A 26,185-nucleotide genomic window follows, 5' to 3' on the forward strand; every position below is an offset into this window, starting at 1 on the left:
TATATATATATATAGCACAGTATTTGTATTATTTATTTTAAACAGTCTTTTTAGCACATTTTTAATCAAGGGATCCAATAATTGTGGACCCCATGTACATATGGAGTTACAGCCAACATAGATATAGCAGTGTGAATCAAACAAAGCCAACATGTTCCACAACAATAACATTAGTTGTTAGCTTCCTGTCGTCGACAGGGATCAGGATTTTTTTTTTAAAGAAAATAATAAGAGGGCCTTCTCATAAAGGTCTCATCAACCACAACAAGATCTGACAAACAGTATACTTTTTTTTATTCCATTATTTGGTCGACGTAGACACGGAATTATCCCCCGATTTATGTCTCACCATTTGGCAACACAGAAATTCCAGCTGGCCGCTTCCTGTTCCAGAGCTGCAACGCAACGCAACCCACCCACACACTCCTCAAATCCCGCATATACCTCCTTTTCTTTTGAAATCAAGTTCAACATCTGGAGGGAGGGGAGACAAGTTCCCTGGCCCGCTGCTCTCTTTTGTTCCCTCCATCAGAGGGGCTTATCCATGTCCAAAATGGCACCCTATTTCCTATACAGTGCACTAATTTTGACCAGGGCCCATAGGTACTATATAGGGGATAAGGTGTCATTTGAGATGCACACCATGACTCGGGGAAGCTGAGTCTCTACAAGAGCCATATTTAAGCCCTAATAGAGTGGATGAGTTTTAGGGGTGGTCACTTGAGGTAGACTGCCTTTTACACCTTCCTTCCCTCTCTAGAAACAGGGTTTTATACCGTAGTGCCTTTTGTACTGTTTCTACATTTCTCGATCACTTAAAGACTCAGGGCCAGTTTCCTAGGCCCAGGTTAAACCCTAATCCTGATCTTAAAAGCATGTTAATCTCCTGGGCACACAAACATGGAAATGGACAGGCTACAGAATCATATTTTCTAGGGAATTTCCTAGATCAGTTCAGAATAGACTAGAGAAGACAGTATAACACTACACAAATTTTCTTCAGTAGTGGAACAAAGCTCTTACTCATTCTATTAGTATATTTTGGTCACGCTCTTGGGTCATAAAAGAGAAATTGAATGTGATGTTTTGACCGCACAAAAAATATTTTGAAATACTTTTGAGGAGGATATCAGAGTTCCACATCATCCAGTAGCGTATTCACACTGTAATGAAATTAGCTTAATAAACGGGGCCAAAATACAGCCCACAAACGGATGATGTCAACTTGGGTCCCCGAGCTCAACTCTAAGAGGTACAGATATGTGACAGGGTCTGACCAACAGGGACTAATAACTAGAGGAAACACAGTCTGGATTACAGATCCCAGATCCAAGGCGGGAGTTGTTTGTTTCGGGAATCTGCCCTTGTATATATCACCCCTCTAAACATGAGATGTATTTACATGCAATGTGACAAGATTCTTCTATTCTTAACTTTTGCTCCTGTGGCTGTCGAGGGGAGGTGAGGGAGGAGGGGGGGATGATGGCGGTTGGTCGCCTGCTTGACAGAGCAGCATCTGACATGGCCTTCCTTTCTTCTCTCCTCCCTCCTCCATCCCATCCTCCTCCCTCTCCTCCTCTGCAGGGCTGGATTGTGCCTGCGAGGAAACGTGCAGCCATCTGCCTAAGCCCTGCCGCTGTCCCTCCCTCCTTCCTTCCTTCCTTCTATCCTGACCGGCCGCAACACACTGACAACAAGACAACAAGCTAATTAGGAGTTTTACTGTGCTTATTACATATGCAACACAAGTGTTGAGGCTTAATCTGGCTTAGTGTCTCTGTCGTATGATGCAATTTACCCTGCAATTAAAAGCAATGTTGTATCTAAAAATTGTACGATGGTCTTCCTTCCTGCCCCAGCATGACACTGATTGAGGCCGACACTCGACAGACAACTGGAATGGCTGAGGGCCACCTGACTACTGAGGGCTGTAAGGATGAGACCCATCCACTGGCCCCTGGCCTCCACAGCCCCTAGCTGGATCCAAAGTAAGAAAATAGTTCAGGATGGATGCCAGACTGGAGATACTGCCCACAATTCTTCGGCCCTAGTATTCAGATGGTAACACAAGGCCTCAACATGCAGTACACTCTTAGAAAAAAAGGTGCATCGTAGAACCATATAGGGTTTTTCACCATAGGGGAAGCCTTTTTGGTGCTAGGAAGAACCCTTTGGAAATGGTTCTACCTACAGCAGAAGGCCTAGTTATACCCTAACACAGTGGTGTTATGAAACTCCTGGTTTACAGGCCGCATCAAGCCTGCAAGTCACATTATGCTGGATTAGCAAAGTGATGTGTAATTCCTATTGGAATCCAGGCAGAGTGAGAACATACACAATTAGAATCTTTAATCACCCGCAACCTGCATTCAGAATGACTGCCAGAGTAGGGAAGATTGATTAATGGGATAACCATTAAAAAAATTACATTTTAGTAACGCTCTTGTCCAGAGTGACTTACAGTAGTGAGTGCATACAGTTTCATAATTGTTCGTACTGGTCTCCCATGGGAATCAAACCCACAAACATGGTGTTGCAAGTGCCTTGCTCTACCAACTGAGACACACAGGACCAATCATCTCACACTCAACTCTGGTTATTAACAACAACACTTGGGTTCTTTTACACCACTGAGAGAACACTAGAAATGTTACACTGGAACATCAACAGGTAAAACAGGCCAATTGGCTGTGTACCATACAATACACTGCAGGTTCACTCACACTTCCTTCGATTCTTCTACTCTCTGCTCAATAAAATAAAAAATAAACTTATTTGAAAGACAGAAATCATGGCAAAGAATAAGACAAGATGGCTGATGTTTTACGTGCTCCTAAACGATTGTGTTTTTATGTTAGTTTTTTTGCTTTGTTTCTAACTTATTTTTTTAACTTATTTTGTACATAATGTTGCTGTTACCGTCTCTTATGAGCGAAAATAACTTCTGGACATCAGAACTGCAATTACTCACCATGAACTGACAGAAGCAATTTTTTTCCTTTAACGAGTCCGACGAGCCCGACGTGGACAACATACTGCTTTCCCGGGAACAGGCCCAAATCCCCATCATTTGCGTGAAGAGACGACGGAGAAAAATAGGATGGATATTGGGCTGCCTTCTGAGAATTCGTAGGCGATGGAATAAACCCCCCTGCCCTCCGTTCTACTAGCTAACGTGGAATGATTAGAAAATAAAATCGACAACCTACGAGAAAGGTTCAACTACCAACGGGACAAACTGTTATATCTTATGCTTCACGGAGTCGTGGCTGAACAACGACATTATCGACATACAGCTGGCTGGTTATACGCTGTATCGGCAGCTTAGAACAGCGGCGTCTGAGAAGACAAGGGGTGGAGGACTATGCATACATGTAAACAACAGCTGGTGCACAATATCTAAGCAAGTCTCGAGGTTTTGCTCGCCTGAGGTAGAGTATCTCATGATACTATCCACCTACTGTATGTCATGTAACATGCACGCAGTGAGCAGTGTTGCAGTGAGATTATATCAAGCAAATGTTCTGATATACAAAGCAACTCAAACGACATTGAAATTGCATGCAACATCCAATTCTGTCATAGATAAACTCTTGATTTTGGAAATTCTGTTTATCCAACTGCTGGGTTATTGTAACAGTTTCAACAAAGACAACATGTTGGCTGTATCATTTAGCTAGCTACCCCAAATGGATATGTCAACACTGTTTTATCAAGCTACAAACAGCTAGCAAAGGCAGCGTGTGAGTTTCAAGTTTGGGGAAGCACATTTTTACCATAAGAATGCAGTTTTATAATAAAGCATCATCACATTTGAAGTTTTTTTTTTAAAGATAGGCTACTATTCCTAAGGTGATGAGTAGCCTGCATAGTCATAATTTAGGCGAATAATATAACTATTACAGGGTAGTGCTGACACTGACAAACATATCAATAAAAACTATGTTGTTTGATCCATATAATAGGCGTACGAGAAGGGGAGACAAATAAAATATGACATCCATCTAACTTGGAGGAGGAAATGATTGTCCAAAAACAAACATTTCAAGTGCCAATGACCCAACAATGATAAAGAGTGAATATACTCACTCACCGGGCCGATGATCTCCGCAGGTGCCAATAAGATAGGCTACACTGTTCACTAAATTAAGTTGATCATTTTGATAACTAAAAGACAGTATTTTAATTGTCTTCTCTATACAGCAATAGCCATTTGTTTCAAAACTGTTTTCCCACGATTGTATTTTTAAACCCAACAATCTACAATGAACAAAAATATAAATACAACATGCAACAATTTCAAAGAGTTAAAGTTCATACAAGGAAATCAGTCAATTGAAATACATTCATTAAGCCCTAATCTATGGATTTCACATGACTAGGAATACAGATATGGATCTGTTGGTCACAGATACCTCAAAAATGGTAGGGGCGTGGATCAGAAAGCCAGTCAGTATATCAGCACAACATACAGTGCATTTGGAAAGTATTCAGACCCCTTTACTTTTCCACATTTTGAAATGTTACAGCCTTATTCTAAAATGGATTAAAAAAAAAAAAAATATATATATATATATATATATATATATATATATATATATATATATATATATATATATATATATATATATATAATTCAGCAATCTACACACAACACCCCACAATGACAAAGCAAAAACTAAATGTTTGCTAATTTAATAAAGATTTTTATAAAAAACAGAAATACCTTATTTACATAAGTATTCAGACCCTTTGCTATGTGACTCAAAATAGAGCTCAGGTGCATCCTGTTTCCATTGATCATCCTACAACTTGGAGTCCACCGGTAGTAAATAAAATTGATTGGACATGATTTGGAAAGGCAAACACCTGTCTATAAGGTACCACAGTTGACAGTGCATGTCAGAGCAAAAATCAAGCCATGAGGTCGAAGGAATTGTCCGTAGAGCTCAGACAGGATTTTGTCGCGGCACAGATCTGAGGAAGGGTACCAAAACATCTCTGCAGCTTTGGAAGTCCCCAAGAACAGTGGCCTCCATCACTCTTAAATTGAAGAAGTTTGGAAACACCAAGACTCTTCCTTGAGCTGGCCGCTCGGCCAAACTGAGAAATCGGGGGAGAAGGGCCTTGGTCAGGGAGGTGACCAAGAACCCGATGGTCACTCTGACAGAGCTCCAGGGTTCCTCTGTGAAGAAGGACAACCATCTCTGCAGCACTCCACCAATCAGGCCTTTATGGTACAGTGGCCAGACGAAAACCACTCCTCAGTAAAAGGCATATGACAGCCTGCTTTGAGTTTGCCAAAAGGCACCTAAAGGACTCTCAGACCCTAAGAAACAAGATTTTCTGGTCTGATGAAAACAAGACTGAAATATTTGGCCTGAATGCCAAGCATCACATCTGGAGGAACCCTGGCACCATCCCTACGGTGAAGCATGGTGGGGGCAGCATCATGCTGCGATGTGTTTCAGGGACTGGGAGACTAGTCATAATCGAGTGAAAGATGAACGGAGCAAAATAGAGAGAGATCCTTGATGAGGTCCTGAGCGCTCTGGAGCAGGTGCTCATACCGGAGCGAAGGTCCACCTTCCAACAGGACAACGACCCTAAGCACACAGCCAAGACAACGCAGGAGTGGCTTTGGGACAAGTCTCTGAATGTCCTTGAGTGGGCCAGCCAGAGCCCGGACTTGAACCCGATCGAACATCTCTGGAGAGACCTGAAAATAGCTGTGCAGCAACGCTCCCCATCCAACCTGACAGAGCTTGAGAGGATCTGCAGAGAAGAATGGGATAAACTCCCTAAATACAGATGTGCCAAGAATGTAGCGTCATACCCAAGAAGAATCGAGGCTGTAATCACTGCCAAAGGTGCTTCAACAAAGTACTGAATAAAAGGTCTGAATACTTATGTAAATGTAATATTTCAGTTTATTTTATGAATTAGCAAACATTTCTAAAAACCTGTTTTTGCTTTGTCATTATGGGGTATTGTGTGTAGATTGATGAGAATTATACTTTTTTAAATCCGTTTTAGAATAAGGCTGTAACTTAACAAAATGTGGAAAAAGTTAAGGGGTCTAAATACATACCGAATGCACTGTATCTTCTTCACATAGAGTTGTAGAGGCTGTGTGGCTTGTGGAATGTTGTCCCACTCCTCTTCAATGGCTATGCGAAGTTACTGGATATTGGTGGGAACTGGAACAGGCTGCCGTACACGTCGATCCAGAGCATCCCAAACATGTCTGGTGGTAAGTATGAAGGCCATGGAAGAACTGGGACATTTTCAGCTTCCAGGAATTGTGTACAGATCCTTGCGACATGGGGGCGTGCATTACCATGCTGAAACATGAGGTGATGGCGGCGGTTGAATGACACTACAATCGGCCCACAGGATCTCGTCACAGTAACTCAGTGTATTCAAATTTTCATTGATAAAATGCAATTGTGTTTGTTGTCCGTAGCTTATGCCTGCCCATACACTAACCCCACCGCTACCATGCGGCACTCTGTTCACAACGTTGACGTCAGCAAACCGCTCCCCACACAACACCATACATGCTGTCTGCCATCTTCCTCATACAGTTGAAACTGGGATTCATCCGTGAAGAGCACACTTCTCCAGCATGCCAGTGGCCATCGAAGGTGAACATTTGACCACTGAAGTCGGATTCGACGCTGAACTGCAGTCAGCTCAAGACCCTGGTGAGGACGAGAAGCACGCAGATGAGCTTCCCTGAGACGTTTTTTTACCGTTTGTGCAGAAATTATTAGGTTTAACTTGAGACATCTGTGCAATTGTGTTGAGTGACAAAACGGCACATTTTAGAGTGGCCTTTTATTGTCCCCAGCACAAGGTGCACCTGTGTAATGATCATGCTGTTTAATCAGCTTCTTGATATGCCACACCTTTCAGGTGGATGGATTATCTTGGCAAAGGAAAAATGCTCACTAACATGGATGTAAACAAATTTGTGCACTAAATTTAAGAGATAAGCTTTTTGTGTGTATGGAACATTTCTGGGATCTTTTATTTCAGCTCATGAAACATGAGAAACACTTTACATGTTGTGTTTATATTTTTGCGTGCCTTTCCGACTGTAGGCAATTAAAACTATCTACAGATTGTTAGGCCATATTATGTTGGCAATTTAATTCCATTTACTTTAGGGGGAAGCCTTATGGACATACCACCTATGCAAGCTAGTTCATCTTGGACAATTTCAGTTGAAACTTTACAGGGTGAGGTCTATGTACATTTCAATAAATATATATACACACTGACTGCCACACAATGTTCATACACTGAGTATACCAATTTTGCCTAAGAACACAGCCATGAATAAAGAATGGTACCAACACATCCTCCGAGAGCAACTTCTCCCAACCATCCAGGAACAGTTTGGTGATGAACAATGCCTTTTCCAGCATGATGTAGCACCTTGCCATAAGGCAAAAGTGATAACTAAGTGGCTCGGGGAACAAAACATCGATATTTTGGGTCTATGGCCAGGAATCTCCCCAGACCTCAATCCCATTGAGAACTTGTGGTCAATCCTCAAGAGGCAGGTGGACAAACAAAAACCCACAAATTCTGACAAACTCCAAGCATTGGTTATGCAATAATGGGTTGCCATCAGTCAGGATGTGGCCCAGAAGTTAATTGACAGCATGCCAGGGCGGATTGCAGAGGTTTTGAAAAAGAAGGGTCAACACTGCAAATATTGACTCTTTGCATCAACTTCATGTAATTGTCAATAAAAGCCTTTGACACTTATGAAATGCTTGTAATTATACTTCAGTATTCCATTATAACATCTGACAAAAATATCTAAAGACACTGAGGCAGCAGACTTTGTGAAAATTCATATTTGTATCATTCTCAAAACCTTTGGCCACGACTGTGGCTTCCAAAAAGGGTTCTTCGGATGAAAACAATTCTTGTTAGAACCCTATCCCCTCAACAAATAACCTTTTTGGAACCCTTTTTTATAAAAGTGTATTTACTGCCTTGTAACTCTAGTCCACAGAACACAATTAAGACATTTTGCGTGCGTGTGTGTGTAGCGTGCCTCCTGCACCTTGCATCCTAATGTGTTTAATGAAGCATATGACTGGGTCTGAAGAGAGACAAACTCAAGGCAGCCTCAAAGCCACATCTTACATTTTAAACACAACAGATTGGATTTGACACTCAATCTAATCAGGTAATAGCTGAACCTGACAGAATGAGTGAAACAGGTGCTACCTAGTCTCTTGGTCCTGCGCATGTCAGCATCACCACCGCCATTTACCAGGGTCAAGTAGGCCGAAATTGGGACCAGGGCTATACAAGTAGCCCCTGCTACTGTGTAACCATTACACAGAGGCCACAGCACCCTCATTACTGTTAGTACTAAAGACCATAACAGTCTGGTTTCTGGTAGTGCTGGTGAGTGGAACCAGACAATGGCCACATTCCAAATGGCACCCTATTCCGTTGTAGTGCACTACTTTTGACCAGGACTCATATGGCTCTGGTCAAAAGGGGTGCACTATATAGGGAACACAGTGCAATTTGGGACGCCGCCAATAATAAGGTCTGGAAACACCACAGGGTCTGTAAATATTAATGAACTCCTCCTCACACAGGAAATTCTACGACAGTCTCTCACCATTTATATTTTCCTCTCCCCTCATCATGGCCATTTGTTTAATTAAAAGTGTGTTTTAGGAAAATTAGCCGTTCGTTGTCTAATGCCTCTGGCAGGTCTCCTTCTCTCTCACTCTCCATCTCCCTACCACCTCTCACCAAGACTACAAACTAGAGACTGTTGACATTTAGCTGAGAAGAGGAGAGGAAATAAAAGGGGGTTGCATGGCAGACTGACTGAGTTGAGGCAAGAGATCGCACAGGAACCACTCATGAGTGTAGAGATCTTTATAGAAATATACTGTATTGTGTACTCATTCCGAACATTTCAGTATTACTAAGGTTTAAGTCCACATGTGTAATGATAGTGTTAACCTTTGATGATTTAAAATGTTCTGTTAAAACCCACAAGTGGCACTAATCAATTCCAAATGTTAAGTGTATTTATCAAAATAAATTCAACATTTTAATGCTCTCATATTCTAGGCAGAGAACAACAAACAAACAAACAAACAAACAAACAACAAACTGAACAAACTGAACAATGGCAGCAGCAGCCCCACTTGAAAGTGTAATGTGAGGGAGTTGAAAGAAAAGACTAACTTCACAATACATAATAAAAACAGGGCCTAAGGCAGCATTCAGATTCACACTGTGCAGACCGTCATTTTTAATAACTCTGACAAGGTTTCAGATAGACTCATATTCTCTGTCACAATAACATGCAGAAACAGGATTTCCGTCGCCAAGAATTAGCGCAGGCAGTGCCTTTGTTCGCCCTCAGCCGAACATTTTCCTACTCTCAGACCTTCATTCACTCCAAGCCACAATGTAAATTAGCCAGGCCTAATATTTAAGCAGAGTGGGCATGAGGATTTTTAAAAACATTTATTAAGACAGCGGAGCTGACAGTTTCTTTAGGAATAGAAACACACAAATCTCCCGTTTTAATTGCTTTTCTACCTAGGTAACAAAGGAGGTAATATACAACGAGCCCAGACCCCATAAAATAACAATTTTCTACTGGCCTGCCCTAGTTATTCCCTGTTGGAAACTTTTTAATTCAAACTACTGTGTAGATCAATTTTCTGATATGTACAACATTGTTCTACATACTGATTTGACACCGTTTTTAATGTTGCAAAGCAAGGCTTTTCACTGAGGCTTAATTAAAAGGGATAGTAAGGGCTTTTATGGCACACGTTAGAGCTGAAATTAGCCAATTACTGTACCCTTTCTGTTAGCGGGAGGAATACCAATGTTGAGACTCGATTCCCATTTAAGTGCCTGACATAATGGCTTTGAGCTAAGCCCAAAATATATATATATATATTTTAGAAACACAGCCTAGGAGGAGAGCAGAGCAAACAATGTACTAGTTATTTATTCTGCCTTTAAAAATAAGCTTTAGAACTACATACTTATGATCTTACAAGGGTTACAGAAACATTGTATTGGTTGCTCTGTTGTTCTCTTCATAAAAATTATGTGTAACAAATTAGAAAAAAATAAGTGCCACCTTTGTGATTTTAGCTTTGTAGAAAAAAAATCAATCAGAAGATCTAACGCATGAGTAAATTAGTATTGTTTATTCAACGCAACTGGCCGCTCTACTCGTCCTCACTGATCAGAAAGAGGATCCATCTTGGCCTATGCTGCTCTCTGCTGGTGGTGGGTGGAAACTACAACAACAACAACGGCAACGAGTTTGACTAATCATTTTGGCATTCTCGAAAACAAAAAACAGACAACTAACTCATTTAGAGGTCTAAAGAATCTTCTCCCTCCTGCTGATGTATGGTATAGGTCTGGGTTGTGAGCGGAGCGATTGCATCCCCTGGTGCTATGCATAAGATGAAACACAAACAAGAAAGCACTCACCTGTGTCGCAGGGGTTTGTGATGTGCGTCCAACCCTGGGTGGCTAGAAAAAGACAGATCACACATATAACCCGTATATATTTACATACTGTACATGCACAGGTGTCTGTCTCCAAATAGTGGAACAACCGTTTGACATCAATCAAGCACATTTTTTCCCCCACTTAACACAGAAAAACAGAAATACATACTCAGCGTGTGGCCCGCTGTAGGATGGCACAGATCTCTGGGGACTGGGGGCCTTGTGTGGCAGTGGCATATTATTGTGTGACCGCTTCAGATCCAGCATGGCTTGAGGCAGGATCAGTTTGAGTCCATGGTGGACTGTAAACCTCAGAGTGGTGTGGTCCTCTGTTGACAGAGAGGTGTCACTTCTCAAACAACCAACCGGAGAGTCTTTAGCCAAACTGTTTGTACTCCATGTCTTGTATCATCTATATGTACAGTACATTTATTTACTCCGAGCTGTGTACCATATTGCTCGTCTGGGCTTATAAAGATTCCCTACTCTGCTCTTTAACTGTCTTGGACAGTGGAACTGACCTGTCATGGACATGATGGTTTTGACCTTGCTGTACCAGTCGTTGTCTATGAACAGTGGGCCCATGTAGTCTGGGGTGGAGGAGACCTCCTGCTTCTTAGTAGCCTTGACTCCATCCAGGTTCTTCGTCAACTTCTGATTACAGAACCTAAAGCAGGGGAGGGATCAGTTTACTCAGCAAGGTCCGTTCAACTAGCCTGGGTACCAGTCTGTTGCTGCTCTCTTACTGCCTGGTATACAGGCTATAATTCAACCATTATGGGGGAAAGTAATATCAGACTGTTGCCTCGTGAAATGTTGTATTACATAAACTCACAGATAAAGAGGTCTCCCTAAATACCAAAATGTGTAACACGCATGTACTGTAATATCATTGCAACATTAGTGAAAGTAATAGTAACACTAGCTATAGGTCACTTTTTCCAGCAGAAGACAAGGTTGGGGAAGATGGTTATGATAGCTGGGTGGAACAGTCCTCTGTCTACTTTCCCTGTGGAGCACAGCTGCAGTATGGCATCCCTCTGGGTCTCAGCTATGTTTATCTACAAACAAAGCAGCACAGATTTACCATATGATATTAACCATAACACGATATGGGATATAAAAAGACAGCCAATGGGACTGCAGATGAAAATATCTATTTTTGAAGTATCATATACAACATGATATCATATAAAACCATAGAACCGTATAGACATCTGAACTAAGTAGTCATACCCTGAGTTTGGGAGAGATCTCTGACTTGAGGAAAATCTTGATGATCATGTCAGCCTTCTGGTGTAGCATAGCATGGTCATTCTCTCCATACATCCCTGCAGACGCCATCACTGTGCCTGAATCTGCCAGGTTCCTGAACCTGCAGCACAACAACAACAAACACAACATGTTAGCGGTATCAGGACACAGGGACAACAGGCACAGAAACCCACATTAAAGAGTCGATGTCCACGCCCCCGCGGATATCTAACTGGCATAATAAAAACATCCCAATAAAAATCTGTCTTTAAGCTAGAGACATCATGGGGTGTGTCTCAATGCACCACATCCGCCGATGTCAGCCTTCCCCATCTACGGTGGAAAGTGGCAGAGCTACAGCTGTGTTTTTTCAGATCAGGAGACATACGCGCAGTAAAGAGGTCAATGGAACGCAGACCGTAGGGGATAGAAGAAAGCTGCCGGATTGGCGCACACTCAACAAATCTGATCTAAAGCGTATATTTGTCAAATCCGTCATGCTTGATTATGTGGTTACTAAACTCCGATTTGGATATATTTGGCTGTTTTCGCTGCATAACATTTAGAAGTAGTCCCTTTTCAGGTTTAGAAGAAGTGACTGCTAAATACTAACTCCCGTTCGTATAAGCTGGTAGCATAGATAGCATACAGAAATCGGCGGTGGTAAGCAGTCGTTGTTTAACTGATTGGGGTTGACATCCATACAAATCAAATCAAATTTTATTAGTCACATGCGCCAAATACACCAGGTGTAGACCTTACAGTGAAATGCTTACTTACGAGCCCCTAACCAACAATGCAGTTTAAAAAAAAAAAACGGATAAGAATAAGAAATAAAAGTAACAAGTAATTAAAGAGCAGCAGTAAAATAACAATAGAGAGACTAAATACAGGGGGGTACCGGTACAGAGTCAATGTGGGTGGGGCACCGGTTAGTCGAGGTAATATGTGTAAAAGGGGGGGGGGAATGCAAATAGTCTGGGCAGCCATTTGATTAGGTGTTCAGGAGTCTTATGGCTTGGGGTAGAAGTTGTTTAGAAGCCTCTTGGACCTAGACTTGGTGCTCCGGTACAGCTTGCCGTTCGGTAGCAGAGAGAACAGTCTATGACTAGGGTGGCTGGAGTCTAACAATTTTTAGGGCCTTCCTGACACCGCCTGGTATAGAGGTCCTGGATGGCAGGAAGCTTGGCCCCAGTGATGTACTGGGCCATTCGCATTACCCTCTGTAGTGCCTTGCGGTCGGAGGCCGAGCAGTTGCCATACCATGCAGTGATGCAACCAGTCAGGATACTCTCGATGGTGTAGCTGTAGAACCTTTTGAGGATCTGAGGACCCATGCCAAATCTTTTCAGTCTCCTGATGGGGAATAGGTGCTGTTGTGCCCTCTTCACAACTGTCTTGGTGTGCTTGGACCATGTTAGTTTGTTGGTGATGTGGACACCAAGGATCTTGAAGCTCTCAACCTGCTCCACTGCAGCCCCGTTGATGGGGGTGTGCTCGGTCCTCTTTTTCCTGTAGTCCACAATCATCTCCTTTGTCTTGATAACGTAGAGGGAGAGGTTGTTGTCCTGGCACCACACGGCCAGGTCTCTGACCTCCTCCCTACAGGCTGTTTTGTCATTGTCAGTGATCAGGCCTACCACTGTTGTGTCATCTGCAAACTTAATGATGGTGTTGGAATCGTGCCTGGACGTGTAGTCATGAGTGAACAGGGAGTACAGGAGGGGACTGAGCACACATCCCTGAGGGTCCCCTGTGTGGAGAATCAGCGTGGCGGATATTTGTTACCTACCCTTACCACCTGGGGGCGGCCCGTCAGGAAGTCCAGGATCCAGTTGCAGAGGGAGGTGTTTAGTCCCATGGTCCTTAGCTTATTGATGAGCTTTGAGGGCACTATGGTGTTAAAACGCTGAGCTGTAGTCAATGAATAGCTTTCTCACATAGGGGTTCCTTTTGTCCAGGTCGGAAAGGGCAGTGTGGAGTGCAATAGAGATTGCATCATCTGTGGATCTGTTGGGGAGCTATGCAAATTGGAGTGGGTCTAGGGTTTCTGGGATAATGGTGTTGATGTGAGCCATGACCAGCCTTTTGAAGCACTTCATGGCTACAGACGTGAGTGCTACGGGTCGGTAGTCCTTTCGGCAGGTTACCTTAGTGTTCTTGGGCACAGGCACTATGGTGGTCTGCTTAAAACATGTTGGTATTACAGACTCGGACAGGGAGATGTTGAAAATGTCAGTGAAGACACTTGCCAGTTGGTCAGCGCATGCTCGCAGTACACGTCCTGGTAATCCTTCTGGCCCTGTGGCCCTGTGGCCTTGTGAATGTTGACCTGTTTTAAGGTCTTACTCACTTCGGCTGCAGAGAGTGTGATCACACAGTCTTCCAGAACAACTGGTGCTCTCATGCATGAACCGAGTATAGAAGTAATTTAGCTCGTCTGGTAGGCTCATGTCACTGGGCAGCTCTCGGCTGTGCTTCCCTTCGTAGTCTGTAATGGTTTGCAAGTCCTGCCACCTCTGACGAGCGTCAGAGCCGGTGTAGTACAATTCGATCTTAGTCCTGTATTGACGCTTTGCCTGTTTGATGGTTCATCGGAGGGCATAGCGGGATTTCTTATAAGCTTCCGGGTTAGAGTCCTGCTCCTTGAAAGCGGCAGCTCTAGCCTTTAGCTCAGTGCAGATGTTGCCTGTAATCCATGGCTTCTGGTTGGGGTATGTACATACGGTCACTGTGGAGACGACGTCATCCATGCACTCATTGATGAAGCCAATGACTGATGTGGTGTACTCCTCAATGCCATCAGAGGAATCCCGAAACATATTCCAGTCTGTGCTAGCAAAACAGTCCTGTAGGTTAGCATCTGCTTCATCTGACCACTTTTTTATTGATCTAGTCACTGGTGCTTCCTGCTTTAATTTTTGCTTGTAATCAGGAATCAGGAGGATATAATTATGGTCAGATTTACCAAATGGAGGGCAAGGGAGTGCTTTGCATGTGTCTCCATGTGTGGAGTAAAGGTGTTCCAGAGTTTAAATTTTGTTTGCACATTTAACATGCTGATAGAAATGTAAGTGTAAGTTTCCCTGCATTAAAGTCCCCGGACACTACGAGAGCCGCCTCTGGATGAGCAATTTCTTGTTTGCTTATGGTGGAATACAGCTCATTCAATGCTGTCTTAGTCCCTGCCTCTGAGTGTGGTGGTATGTAAACAGCTATGAAAAATACAGATGAAAGCTCTCTAGGTAGATAGTGTGGTCTACAGTTTATCATGAGATACTCTACCTCAGGCGAGCAATAGCTGGAGACTTCCTTAGATATTGTGCACCAGCTGTTATTTACAAAAATACATAGTCTGCCGCCCCTTGTCTTACCAAATGCCGCTGTTCTATCCTGCCGGTGCAGTGTCGTCGTTCAGCCACGTCTCCGTGAAGCATAAGATATTACTGTTTTGAATGTGCCATTGGTAGTTTAATCTTCCGCGTAGATCATCTATTTTATTGTCCAAAGATTGCATGTTTACTAGTAGAATGGAAAGAAGCATTATACCCCGATTTTTACCTCAACATAGTGTTAAATACACATATAAGCAATAGCCTAAATGTAGGTTAATTTTGCTGCGGGGGGGGATTCAGGATCTTTTCCCCATGCATTTCAATGGCATTTCCATTGTCTGGGTCGAGTTCCATGGACCTCTTTACCGCATCTATCCCGAAAATTCGTCTTCTCACAAAAATGTCTGTAGCGTCCTGTTTGGGGTACAAAAAGATGACTCTCACGAACATGACGGTGTTCACCGTTTTGCTCTACAGCCCCCACAAGCATCACAGGACTCATCTGAAGTCGGTACTGCCGATGTGCCAACTTCTGTCTGTAGCGTCTAAACGGTTTGGGCTGCACACTAATCGAATGGTGAGATATGTAACTCAATATTAGGAAGGTGTTCTCAATGTTTTGTACACTCAGTGTACATACTGTATATATTTGCACACTATGAGATTGGAATGATACTGTGAAAATTATGATAATGCTCTTTTAGTGTAAGGCTATATTGATGAAAAACAGACTCCATGGGATCAAATGGTGGGCTTTTGCACAGATGGGGCTCCATCTACAGCATGGCAGGACAGCGGGCAGGGGCCTCTGCACTCTAGTTATCAATGTGTCTCCCTCTGCCATATGGGCGTATTGTTTGACACACCGAGAGACACTGGCATCAAAAGAGCTGAGCACAGAACTCGGAGATATACTGCAGCAGGTAACTTCATTTGTAAACTACATCAAAACACAACCACTGTGCACATGCCTGTTCCCAAAACTCTGTGGAGATATGGAATTAGAGCATGACAATGTTCTATTTCACACTGAGGCTTGGTGGTTATCGAGGGGGAGTGTTGGAAAGATTTTTCACATTGAGAGAGGAACTGTTGTTATTCACAATGGATGTAGAAAAAAAAAGAAAAAAAAAGACTTGGTTGACTTTCTGTGTAATGAAAATAAATTATCTCCTTGCCTATATAACAGAGATATTTGTGATCTGAACGAACTGAATGCAAACATGCAGGGGAAATACAAAAACATTCTACAGATGACTGACCGAATCAGTGGAATGTCCCCTTCCCTCAGGTGTGTATGTTTCTAACAGACAACAGCATCAGTAAGTGTCCCACACGAGTGATGACTGCTCACCTCCAACGCTTGGAAGCACACGCTTGGAAGCACTTTGGGATCTACTTCCCAATCCGTTTGACTTTGATCCTGTCTCAGTTGACATGCAGGTATGTGAAATCGAACAGCTGATCGAGCTGTCATGTGACCGAATGCATTCACTGGTCACTACGGAGGAGTTTTGGTTCCTGAATCAAAAGGAATACCCTGCCGTCTCCCATAAAAGTCATCGTACCCTTCGCCAGCTCATATCTGTGTGATTCGGTGCTCTCGTCTTCATTAAAACCAAATATCGATCCAGGTTGGATGTGACAGAAGGGATGAGGTGTGTACTGTCGACCACACCCTCTGACTTTGAGAATCTCTGATGCGACATCAAGCACACCCATCTCATTAGTGGTGCTGAGATAATGCATCTTATGTCAGACTCATTTGCAATTGACTGTCATTAGCCCCACATTGAAAGTATGTCATGGTGAGTTGAGAATACAGTCATAAATGCTGTTAGAATTTCAATTGACTGCCATAGCCCCAAATAAAAAGTAAACATTGGCTGTTAATTACATAATTTATTCCACATGGTTGGGGTCGTGAGAATTTTCAGATGTCAAAATGGGGTCTAGGGCCAAAAAAGTTTGGGAACCCCTGGTGTAAGAGCTGTTTGAAAAGACCGCCTGAAAGTTCAGCCTGTTTTGATGGGATGGAATTTTGGCTAGTAAATTTGTTTATAGACCAATAAGAAAGAGAGTTCAAAACCTCTGTCAATAACAGCTCATTTTCAGTTTTCCCCACTCAGACAGTCTTAATTTTGATTGAAAACAATCACAGCAAAGTACTTAATTGTTAGAAATGATGTGATATTGGACATTTAAGTTGAAACTGTCAATAGAAGTGAATGTCAGTAATGTAAGAAGGAAAACATATTTGTGACCTTGTGAGACGATTCAATCTTACCTCTCACTCTCCAGGTAAAACGATAGGTCGTTGATGAGGAAGTCAATGATGATGACTTTACCGTTAATGACCCGTCTCTTCATGTGGGAGGTATCCCCCTCTTCTTTAGGAGGGGCACGGGAGTCACATGCTATAGGAGACAAGGTCAACTTAGTGGTGTGTACTGCTAGCACCAGAACTAGACTTAAAATCCTGATGAAGGTCTAACACCGAAACATTGGTTTGTGGAACATTCAAGATCAGTGTACTGGAGTTTTGTCCTTTTAATTCAAATTTATTTGTTCTGTAGCAGCTGGAGAAACGATACTTTGTTCAGCACCAGAACCAGGAACAGAATTGAGAGAGGGGACTGAGGACAGCTTACATTCGGAGAAGTGGCGGTAGCTCATTCTCAGGTACAGCTCAAACTCAGTCCTCGTGCGAGGATCCTTCATGGCGTTTTGAAACTTACAGACTGTCTTGATGAATCGGCAAAACACCATCCAGACATTTTTCTTCAGGGTGAGGTGCATAAGGAGTGAGTGAGTGAATGAATGAGAGAACATTTTAGATACCATTGCCCAAGAGGGTTATACAGTGATTGTACAATTGTCTAGTGTCTAACAGTACATAGAGGATGAGAGGCTGGATGTTGTTCCTACCAGTTTGGTCTTCAGTATGGCTCCTCTCAGGCAGGACTCTGAGCCCACAGCAGGACAGGGTGGGAACGTGTCTTGGTACTGCTTGAACCTGCAAGGAATCATCCAAACACACACATCAGATTAATACACACTGTTTCGTCTGCATCCAAACACACACATCACATCAATCACACAGTTCTGTCAAGTAGCATCTATCATCCATAGCCTGGTCCCAGATCTGTTTGTTCCGTCTTGCCAACTTCTAAGGTTATTGTCATGTTTAGCATAATAACGACCATAGGAGTTGGCTCTACAGCACAAACAAATATAGGACCAGGCTAAATCAACTCATGTCCACAAGGATAAATAATCATAATACCATGTTCCTTCCAGTGACTTGGTGACCAGGTCTTGGATGGTGTAGAGAACCTCACAGGAAACGGTTCTCATCTGAGTCGCCTGGGAGATGATGTCAGCATTGCACTGCAGGTAGCCCACTGTGGGACGATGCTAGTTAGCGTTTAAACTTTACTGTAGCTCCAATATATTACTGTAGAGGGATACTAGTCGTGTTAGCCTTTTCACTTCAATACATCTCTTTCAGTGTCATACAAACAGTCCTTTAAAACTATCAGCAGCAAAGTGAATAATGCCACCATTGATGTCAGCTTGGCTAAAGGTCACCAAGGACCCTACTCTAGACAGAATCTGACAGGAATAATGAATAAGGATTTAAGGACTGTACTGGGGTCCTCCCGGCGTAAGAACTTATTCACGATGGCGAGGATTTTGATCTTCTGAGGTTTGGGCCGGTCGATTGCTCTCAGCTTCTCTACTTCCAGTGTGAAGAGCAGCGCTCCTTGGGCATAGTGGAAACGCAGAAAGCGCTTGAAGTAGTCCAGACTCACCGGGTTCCGGATAACATCTCCAAACGACCTGTAGTACAGAGACAAACAATACGGCCATATACAAATTAACATTTCAGTCATTTAGAAGGTGCTCTTGGAGCTCTTATTTAATTAAAGTAGTTAAAACAACGAATAATCACAATCATTGCAAGTAAAACCTTCTACAAAACAGCCGGCTTCTGCAAAATCAGCAGTAGCTGGAGATTCTTACTTATGCTAGATTAGATACACTCATTAGATAAACAACGACTCAATGAACAAGGACGCATTTAAGGTGGTGTCCCAACAGTACCTTGGCCTCATAGACGGCACGCGAACGAAACTGTTGTCTTTCTTCAACATCAGAGGGGCTTTCTTCATCAAGGAACCAGCAGATACTGGCTTAGAGCTTCCACCGTCTGAGAAAGGCTTCTTCTTCTGATACAGCAAATAGTTAACACTCAGATTCTCCAGTGCCAGCTTTGGGTACCTCACCGCCAGCAAGTCAAACGGCAGATCAAGTGGCTCTAGAGACAGACACAATGACAGTATTCACAGGGCCTAGAGTCCTTATCATGTAAGTTTACTCTCCACATACAGTTTAAGTCGGAAGTTTACATACACTTAGGTTGGAGTCATTAAAAGTCGTTTTTCAACCACTCCACAAATGTCTTGTTAACAAACTACAGTTTTGGCAAGTCGGTTAGGACATATACTTTGTGCATGGAACAAGTAATTTTTCCAACAATTGTTTACAGACAGATTATTTCACTTTTACCTCACTGTATCACAATTCCAGTGAGTCAGAAGTTTACATACAATAAGTTGACTGTGACTTTAAACAGCTTGGAAAATTCCAGAACACGATGTCATGGCTTTAGAAGCTTCTGATAGGCTAATTGACATAATGAGTCAATTGGAGGTGTACCTGTGGATGTATTTCAAGGCCTACCTTCAAACTCAGTGCCTCTTTGCTTGACATCATGGGAAAATCATAAGAAATCAGGAAAAACAATTGTAGACCTCCACAAGTCTGGTTCATCCTTGGGAGCAATTTCCAAACATCTGAAGGTACCATGTTCATCTGTACAAACAATAGTACGCAAGTATAAACACCATGGGACCACGCAGCTGTCATACCGCTCAGGAAGGAGACGCATTCTGTCTCCTAGACATGAATGTACTTTGGTGCAAAAAGTGCAAATCAATCCCAGAACAGCAGCAAAGGTCCTTGTGAATATGCTGGAGGAAACGGGTACAAAAGTATCTATATCCACAGTGAAATTAGTCTTATATCGACATAACCTGAAAGGACGCTGAGCAACTGCTCCAAAGCCGCCATAAAAAAGCCAGACTACGGTTTGCAACTGCACATGTGGACAAAGATCGTACTTTTTGGAGAAATGTCCTCTAGTCTGACGAAACACAAATAGAACTGTTTGGCCATAATGACCATCGTTGTGTTTGTAAGAAAAAGGGGGAAACTTGCAAGCCGAAGAACATAATCCCAACCTTGAAGCATGGGGGTGGCAGCATCATGTTGTGGGGGTGCTTTGCTGCAGGAGGGACTGGTGCACTTCACAAAATAGATGGCATCATGAGGAAGCAAAATTATGTAGATATATTGAAGCAACATCTCAAGACATTAGTCGGGAAGTTAAAGCTTGGTCGCAAATGGGTCTTCCAAATGGACAATGACCCCAAGCATACTTCCAAAGTTGTGGCAAAATGGCTTAAGGACAACAAAGTCAAGGTATTGGAGTGGCCATCACAAAGCCCTGACCTCAATCCTATAAAACATTTGTGGGCAGAACTGAAAAAGTGTGTGCGAGCAAGGAGGCCTACAAACCTGACTCAGTTAAACCAGCCCTGTCAGGAGGAATGGGCCAAAATTCACCCAACTTATTGTGGGGAGGTTGTGGAAGGCTACCCGAAACATTTGACCCAAGTTAACTTCTTAAGGTATAGGGGGCAGTATTTTCACGGCAGGATGAAAAACGTACCCAAATTAAACGGCCTACTACTCGGGCCCAGGAACTAGAATATTAGTAGATTTGGATAGAAAACACTCTGACATTTCTAAAACTGTTTGAATGATGTCTTGTGAGTATAACAGAACTCATTTGGCAGGCAAAAATCTGAGAAAAACCTAACCAGGAAGTGAGAATTCTGGTGCTTGTAGTCCTTTCAAGTCATTGCCAATCGAACACACAGTGATTTAGGGTTCATTTTGCACTTCCTAAGGCTTCCACTAGATGTCAACAGTCTTTAGAAAGTTGTTTGAGGCGTCTATGATGAACAGAGAGCGAACAAGAAGGTGGGGAAGTTGGTGACCCAGGGAAGGACATCAGTTCATTGGCGCGCATTAACGTGAGAGGTAGCTGTGTTCCAAAACGTTTTTCAAGACAATGGAATCGTCCGGTTGGAATATTATTGAAGTTTCACGTTATAAAGGCCCTAAAGATTGTATAGCATCAACGTTTGACATGTTTGAACAAACGTAAATATAACTTTTTTTACTTTTCGTCGTGAGATTTTCCGCGCGCTTCTTACACTTGGAGTAGCTAACTGAACGCGCTAACAACAAGGCGCTATTTGGACATAAATTATGGACTTTATCGAACAAAGCAAAATTTATTGTGGACCTGGGATTCCTGGAAGTGCCTTCTGATGAAGATCAAAGGTAAGTGAATATTTCTAATGCTATTTAATATTTTAGATGACTCCAAAATGGCGGGCATCTGTATTGCCTAGTGTATTTTCTGAGCGCAGTACTCAGATTATTGCAAAGTGTGCTTTCCTCTTGAAGCTTTTTTTAAAATCTGTCACAGCGTTAGCATAAAGGAGATGTTCATCTATAATTCTTTGAATGACAGTTGAATATTTTATCAACGTTTATGACGAGTATTTTTGTAAAATGTTGTGCTGATTCACCGGTAGTATTGGAGGCAAAATATTTTCTGAATGTCACGCGCCTATGTAAAATGGGGTTTATGGATATAAATATGAACTCGATCGAACAAAAAATACATGTATTGTGTAACATGATGTCCTAGGAGTGTCATCTGATGAAGATCGTCAAAGGTTAGTGCTTCATTTAGCTGTGTTTTGGGTATTTGTGATGCATCTAGTTGCTTGGGAAATGGCTGTGTGGTTATTTGTGTCTATGTACTCTCCTAACATAATCTAATGTTTTGCTTTCGCTGTAAAGCCTTTTTGAAATCGGACAACGTGGTTCGATTCAGGAGAAGTGTATCTATAAAATGGTGTAAAATAGTCCTATGTTTGAGAACTTTGAATTATGACATTTTGTGGTTTTGAATTTGGCGCTCTGATTTTTCACTGGCTGTTGAATAGTGTGAACCGTGGGTGGGACGATAGCGTCCCACCTCCCCGAGAGAGATTAAACAATTTAAAGGCAATGCTACCAAATACTAATTGAGTGCATGTACACTTCTGACCCACTGGGAATGTGATGAAAGAAGTAAAAGCTGAAATAAATTATTCTCTCTACTATTTTTCTGACATTTCAAATTTTTTAAATAAAGTGGTGATCCTAACTGACCTAAGACTATACTTTATACTAGGATTAAATGTCAGGAATTGTGAAAAACTGAGTTTAAATGTATATGGCTAAGGTGTACTTCCGACTTCAACTGTAATACAAATGTTGCAATGCAACTATAAATGGAGTTTAAACTTATCATTGAGCTTTCATTGTTCACGCTGTAGAAACATCAGCATTGCTCCCTCGTAGCCTTAGCTACATCTGAATCTGCACATTCCCCTTATTCTCATTAACTCCTCTGTGTTAGCCCTTGGTTACGTTCCTACCAGTCTTTTTGTAGTGCAGGTGGACAGACCCTCCTCTCTTCACGTCCTCTAGAGCCATCAGGGCCCAGTTCTCCTGCCAATCAGAGGGCTGCTCTGTGGCTCCATGGCTACAACAGGACTGACAAAGGGCCAGAGCCTCCCTCATCCTCCTGACCTGCTGCTCTTTTGTGTTCTGGCCACTAGCAGATAACCTCTGACCACAGTTCACACCGGCACTCTCCTGGCGGTCAAATAAGAAGGGAAAATGTGATAACATAACCCTCAACAGAGTTAAAGGGGAGATGGACAGATACGTGCATGTAAAAGGAGGGGGGGTACACATTTCCGTTGTAACTATGGCCAATACAGTTATATTGTATAATCAATTTGCATAAAACAAAATCAAATCAGTTACCAGACAGGAACAGAAATGTTTGTCTTCTTCGTCCAAAAAAGAATCGTAAGATGCACAAAGCACCTACAAAAAAAAAAAGGCCCATTACCAAGATATTGACTCAAGACATTTTAAAAGATTCACAAGATTTCAAAAACATTCAAACATTAACTGTATGTCAACATGCTTGACTTTACCTTACAGATCTCATGTTTGGCTGTGTATATCCACGGTATGACTGCTCCAGAGGGCAGGAGTCTACGGAGCTGCCTGCTGGTGTCACTCTCTAGGAGGCATACCCTCTCTGCGTTCTCCCCCAGGTAGGTGTGCGTGATCCTCCTGGCCACAGCCTGTCTCTGGCTGTGGAGGGCGTCATCTCCCTGGGCCCTGAGTATGGAGGATATATTACAGTCAAATAAAAGAGAGTTTACAAAAGTGAACGAGTCATCAATACCAAAAACAAATCATTATTAGCACATCAATGCAACAATGTTTATTTCTGTTAAACACAGCACATTTTACAAAGATATTTCTCGCTTTGGGCATTTTTCACAGACCTTTCATTTTTAAAGTTGCATTCAGTATTTTCACAACAACACATTTGTTCGTGATTCATTTTTCAATAATTTACATTATTTTGTGAATATCTCCATACCTGAGCACCAGGCTAAAGACCAGCTCCAGGTCCTGCCAGAGCCCCAGATGCTGCAGCTCTGTCTCCAGTCCCCTGGCACTCAGGAAGGCAGCTAAGGGCCCACCAGCCAAGCTGTCAGCTGACAGGGCAGGCTGAAGGTAGTTGTAGCGGTGGGACTCTGGAGTTGCGGGTGCAGCGGGAACTGGTAAGACAGACGGCTGGTAGTAGGCAGGAGTCTCCATACAGGTGTGTGGAATAAGTACTTCTCCCTCCTGGACCCCTTCAACATCAATGTTTGGGAGAAGGTTACCACTTCTGTGGCTGGACTTGAGGTTATCCACATTGCTGGTTTGTTTGCTGCAGGTTTGTGATTTTGCATTGTCAGGCATGTTGAGGTATTGTTCAGTTGTGGAATCAATCTGGTATTTGGTTTGACTGCTATGCACAACATTAGTGCACCGTTCCTGGTCTGTTTCACCCCCAAGAGGAAGCCACTGGCAACAGAGACGTCCATCTTGGATCTTCTCAGCCTCCCGGGCTGCCATTACGGATCTGTTCTGTGGTTCCTCATGGGGCATCCAGAGGAGTCTCTTGGTTTTTTTGGAGCAGTAGTTCCCAGTTGCACTCCCAGTCAGCTCTGCCTCCTTCACCTGTCCCAGGCCTGGGTCCAGTCGAGCAGGTATACCAGGCACGTCCTCAGGAGCAGAGCGGGATGCAATGGCGCTGTACTCCTGAACGATGTGGCTGCACTCTGCAGCTCTCCAGAGTGAGTCCTTGCAGTATCTTAGAAACTGAGGAAGCCAATAGTGCTGCAGCCGATGTAAAGCTTTGTTATACATCTGACCGATGATCTGCTTTCTAGCACTGTCGGGGAGCTCACTGGATAGAATGCTAATCATTGCATCTACCAGACAGACACAGGAGAGCATAGACAAAGGGATTTAAATGAAGAAAATACATCAACACAGCACAAAGAGTATGTAGCCCTATAGGTCAGAGAAGGGGCAGGTGAGTAGTTTCAGGACAGGTAACGGTGATGTGGCCTGGTCATCTCTTGAATGAATCATCTTTATTCATGGTGACTTTGTCGATCCCAGGGAAATGTACTTTGTCACCAGTTTTTAGTCTCCTTACCTCGTGGTATGTGACAGATAGCCATGATGCTGGATCCCTCTGTGAGATGGATGGCTCTGATGACAGTCAGCAGGGCCAGGTATCTGTGTTTCTGACCTGCATCCTCACAGTCCAGGTTGAACAACCTGGACACTCTCACACAGAACGACACCAGCTCCTTCCCTGCACACACACAGGAAGGATGAGTCAATGAATGACCACATGTGGAAAATACACAGTAGCATACAAAATAAATGAGTAATGTCACTTCATAGGCCAGGAATACACACACACACACACACACACACACACACACACACACACACACACACACACACAGACACCAACATCAGTTACCTACCACAAGTGCCCTTGATGAATGTGCTGAATCGCCTCATCCCTCTCCCGCTCCCAATGCATCTCCTCAGTAGCCACTGGTCTGCTGTTGTCCATTTCAACACTTTAACCAACAAGAATCTCAAATTAGCATTGTACAGTAGTGACCTTACTCTGAATCTGTTAGCAGGGTTTTCACACAGACCTTCATGGAATTGACAGTAAACACATGTGCCATAAAGATACGGCGGATGGGGCAGGGAAGCGAACTCGTCCCCCCCCACACTGGCCCATTTGTTTCATTGAGGCCCCGATTATTAGCCAGATAATTATCATTTTGCACACAAAAAAACAAGTTAGACAGGCCCACTTGGCTAAAAATAGACCAGCCCATCTTGCATTTGCCTGAAATGCCAGATGGCCAGTCCACCCCTGGTGGGAGGCAGATATAAAAAAAAAAACAAGCAAGGTTTATTAAATGACTCAGGTTTTCTTGTTTGTAAAAGGTTAAAAGAAAAGTTTACCCAAAATCCTGGAATTCCCAAGTGATTCCATACATTGAAACTAATTCAGTGGAGTTTGCCCTCTCCTCTCTCTCTCCCTGCAGTGCTGTACTGAAACAGCTGTAAAATGGGTCACGTGACTCATGACATTACTGGATGCAGGTCTCACTCTGCTTCATTGCCAGTTCATGATTCATGATTCAGAAATCTGTGAAGTGTGGACAAATTTGTTGTTTTATTGAAAGCGTATGGCCGAATGAGCTATTAAACATTTTTAAAAAGTACTCTTGGTTTTAAGTCAGTATATGTGTACTTTTCCACCTAAAACATTTGCGATAATTTTATATACTTATTTTATGTAGCCGACTGCCACAGCAGCGGAGATGGGTAACAACTGCATGTGCGCTATATATAGTTTTTTTTTTTTATGTAGTGTTTTGTGGAGATTACTGTAGTATTTACTACAGTGTTTC

The 26,185-nt window shown here is 42.8% G+C and overlaps 1 protein-coding gene across 1 annotated transcript; it reads right to left on the reverse strand.

Moving 5' to 3' along the window:
* Nucleotides 1-10,965: 10,965 nt before the first annotated feature.
* LOC106584176 (regulator of G-protein signaling protein-like) lies at nucleotides 10,966-25,271 on the reverse strand. The gene is made up of 14 exons (XM_014169123.3): nucleotides 25,235-25,271; nucleotides 24,895-25,056; nucleotides 23,782-24,664; nucleotides 23,324-23,513; nucleotides 22,754-22,973; nucleotides 19,233-19,446; nucleotides 18,778-18,968; nucleotides 18,412-18,529; nucleotides 18,054-18,141; nucleotides 17,777-17,906; nucleotides 17,413-17,542; nucleotides 11,773-11,911; nucleotides 11,473-11,597; nucleotides 10,966-11,203 (listed from the first exon to the last, which is right to left on the reverse strand). Exons 1-14 carry the CDS (start codon nucleotides 25,269-25,271, stop codon nucleotides 10,966-10,968), a joined length of 2,865 nt encoding a protein of 954 aa, XP_014024598.3.
* Between the last annotated feature and the right edge of the window lie 914 nt (nucleotides 25,272-26,185).

Source organism: Salmo salar, chromosome 23 (genome assembly GCF_965601325.2).
Source record: "Salmo salar chromosome 23, fSalSal1, whole genome shotgun sequence".
Classification (NCBI taxonomy): Eukaryota; Metazoa; Chordata; class Actinopteri; order Salmoniformes; family Salmonidae; genus Salmo; species Salmo salar.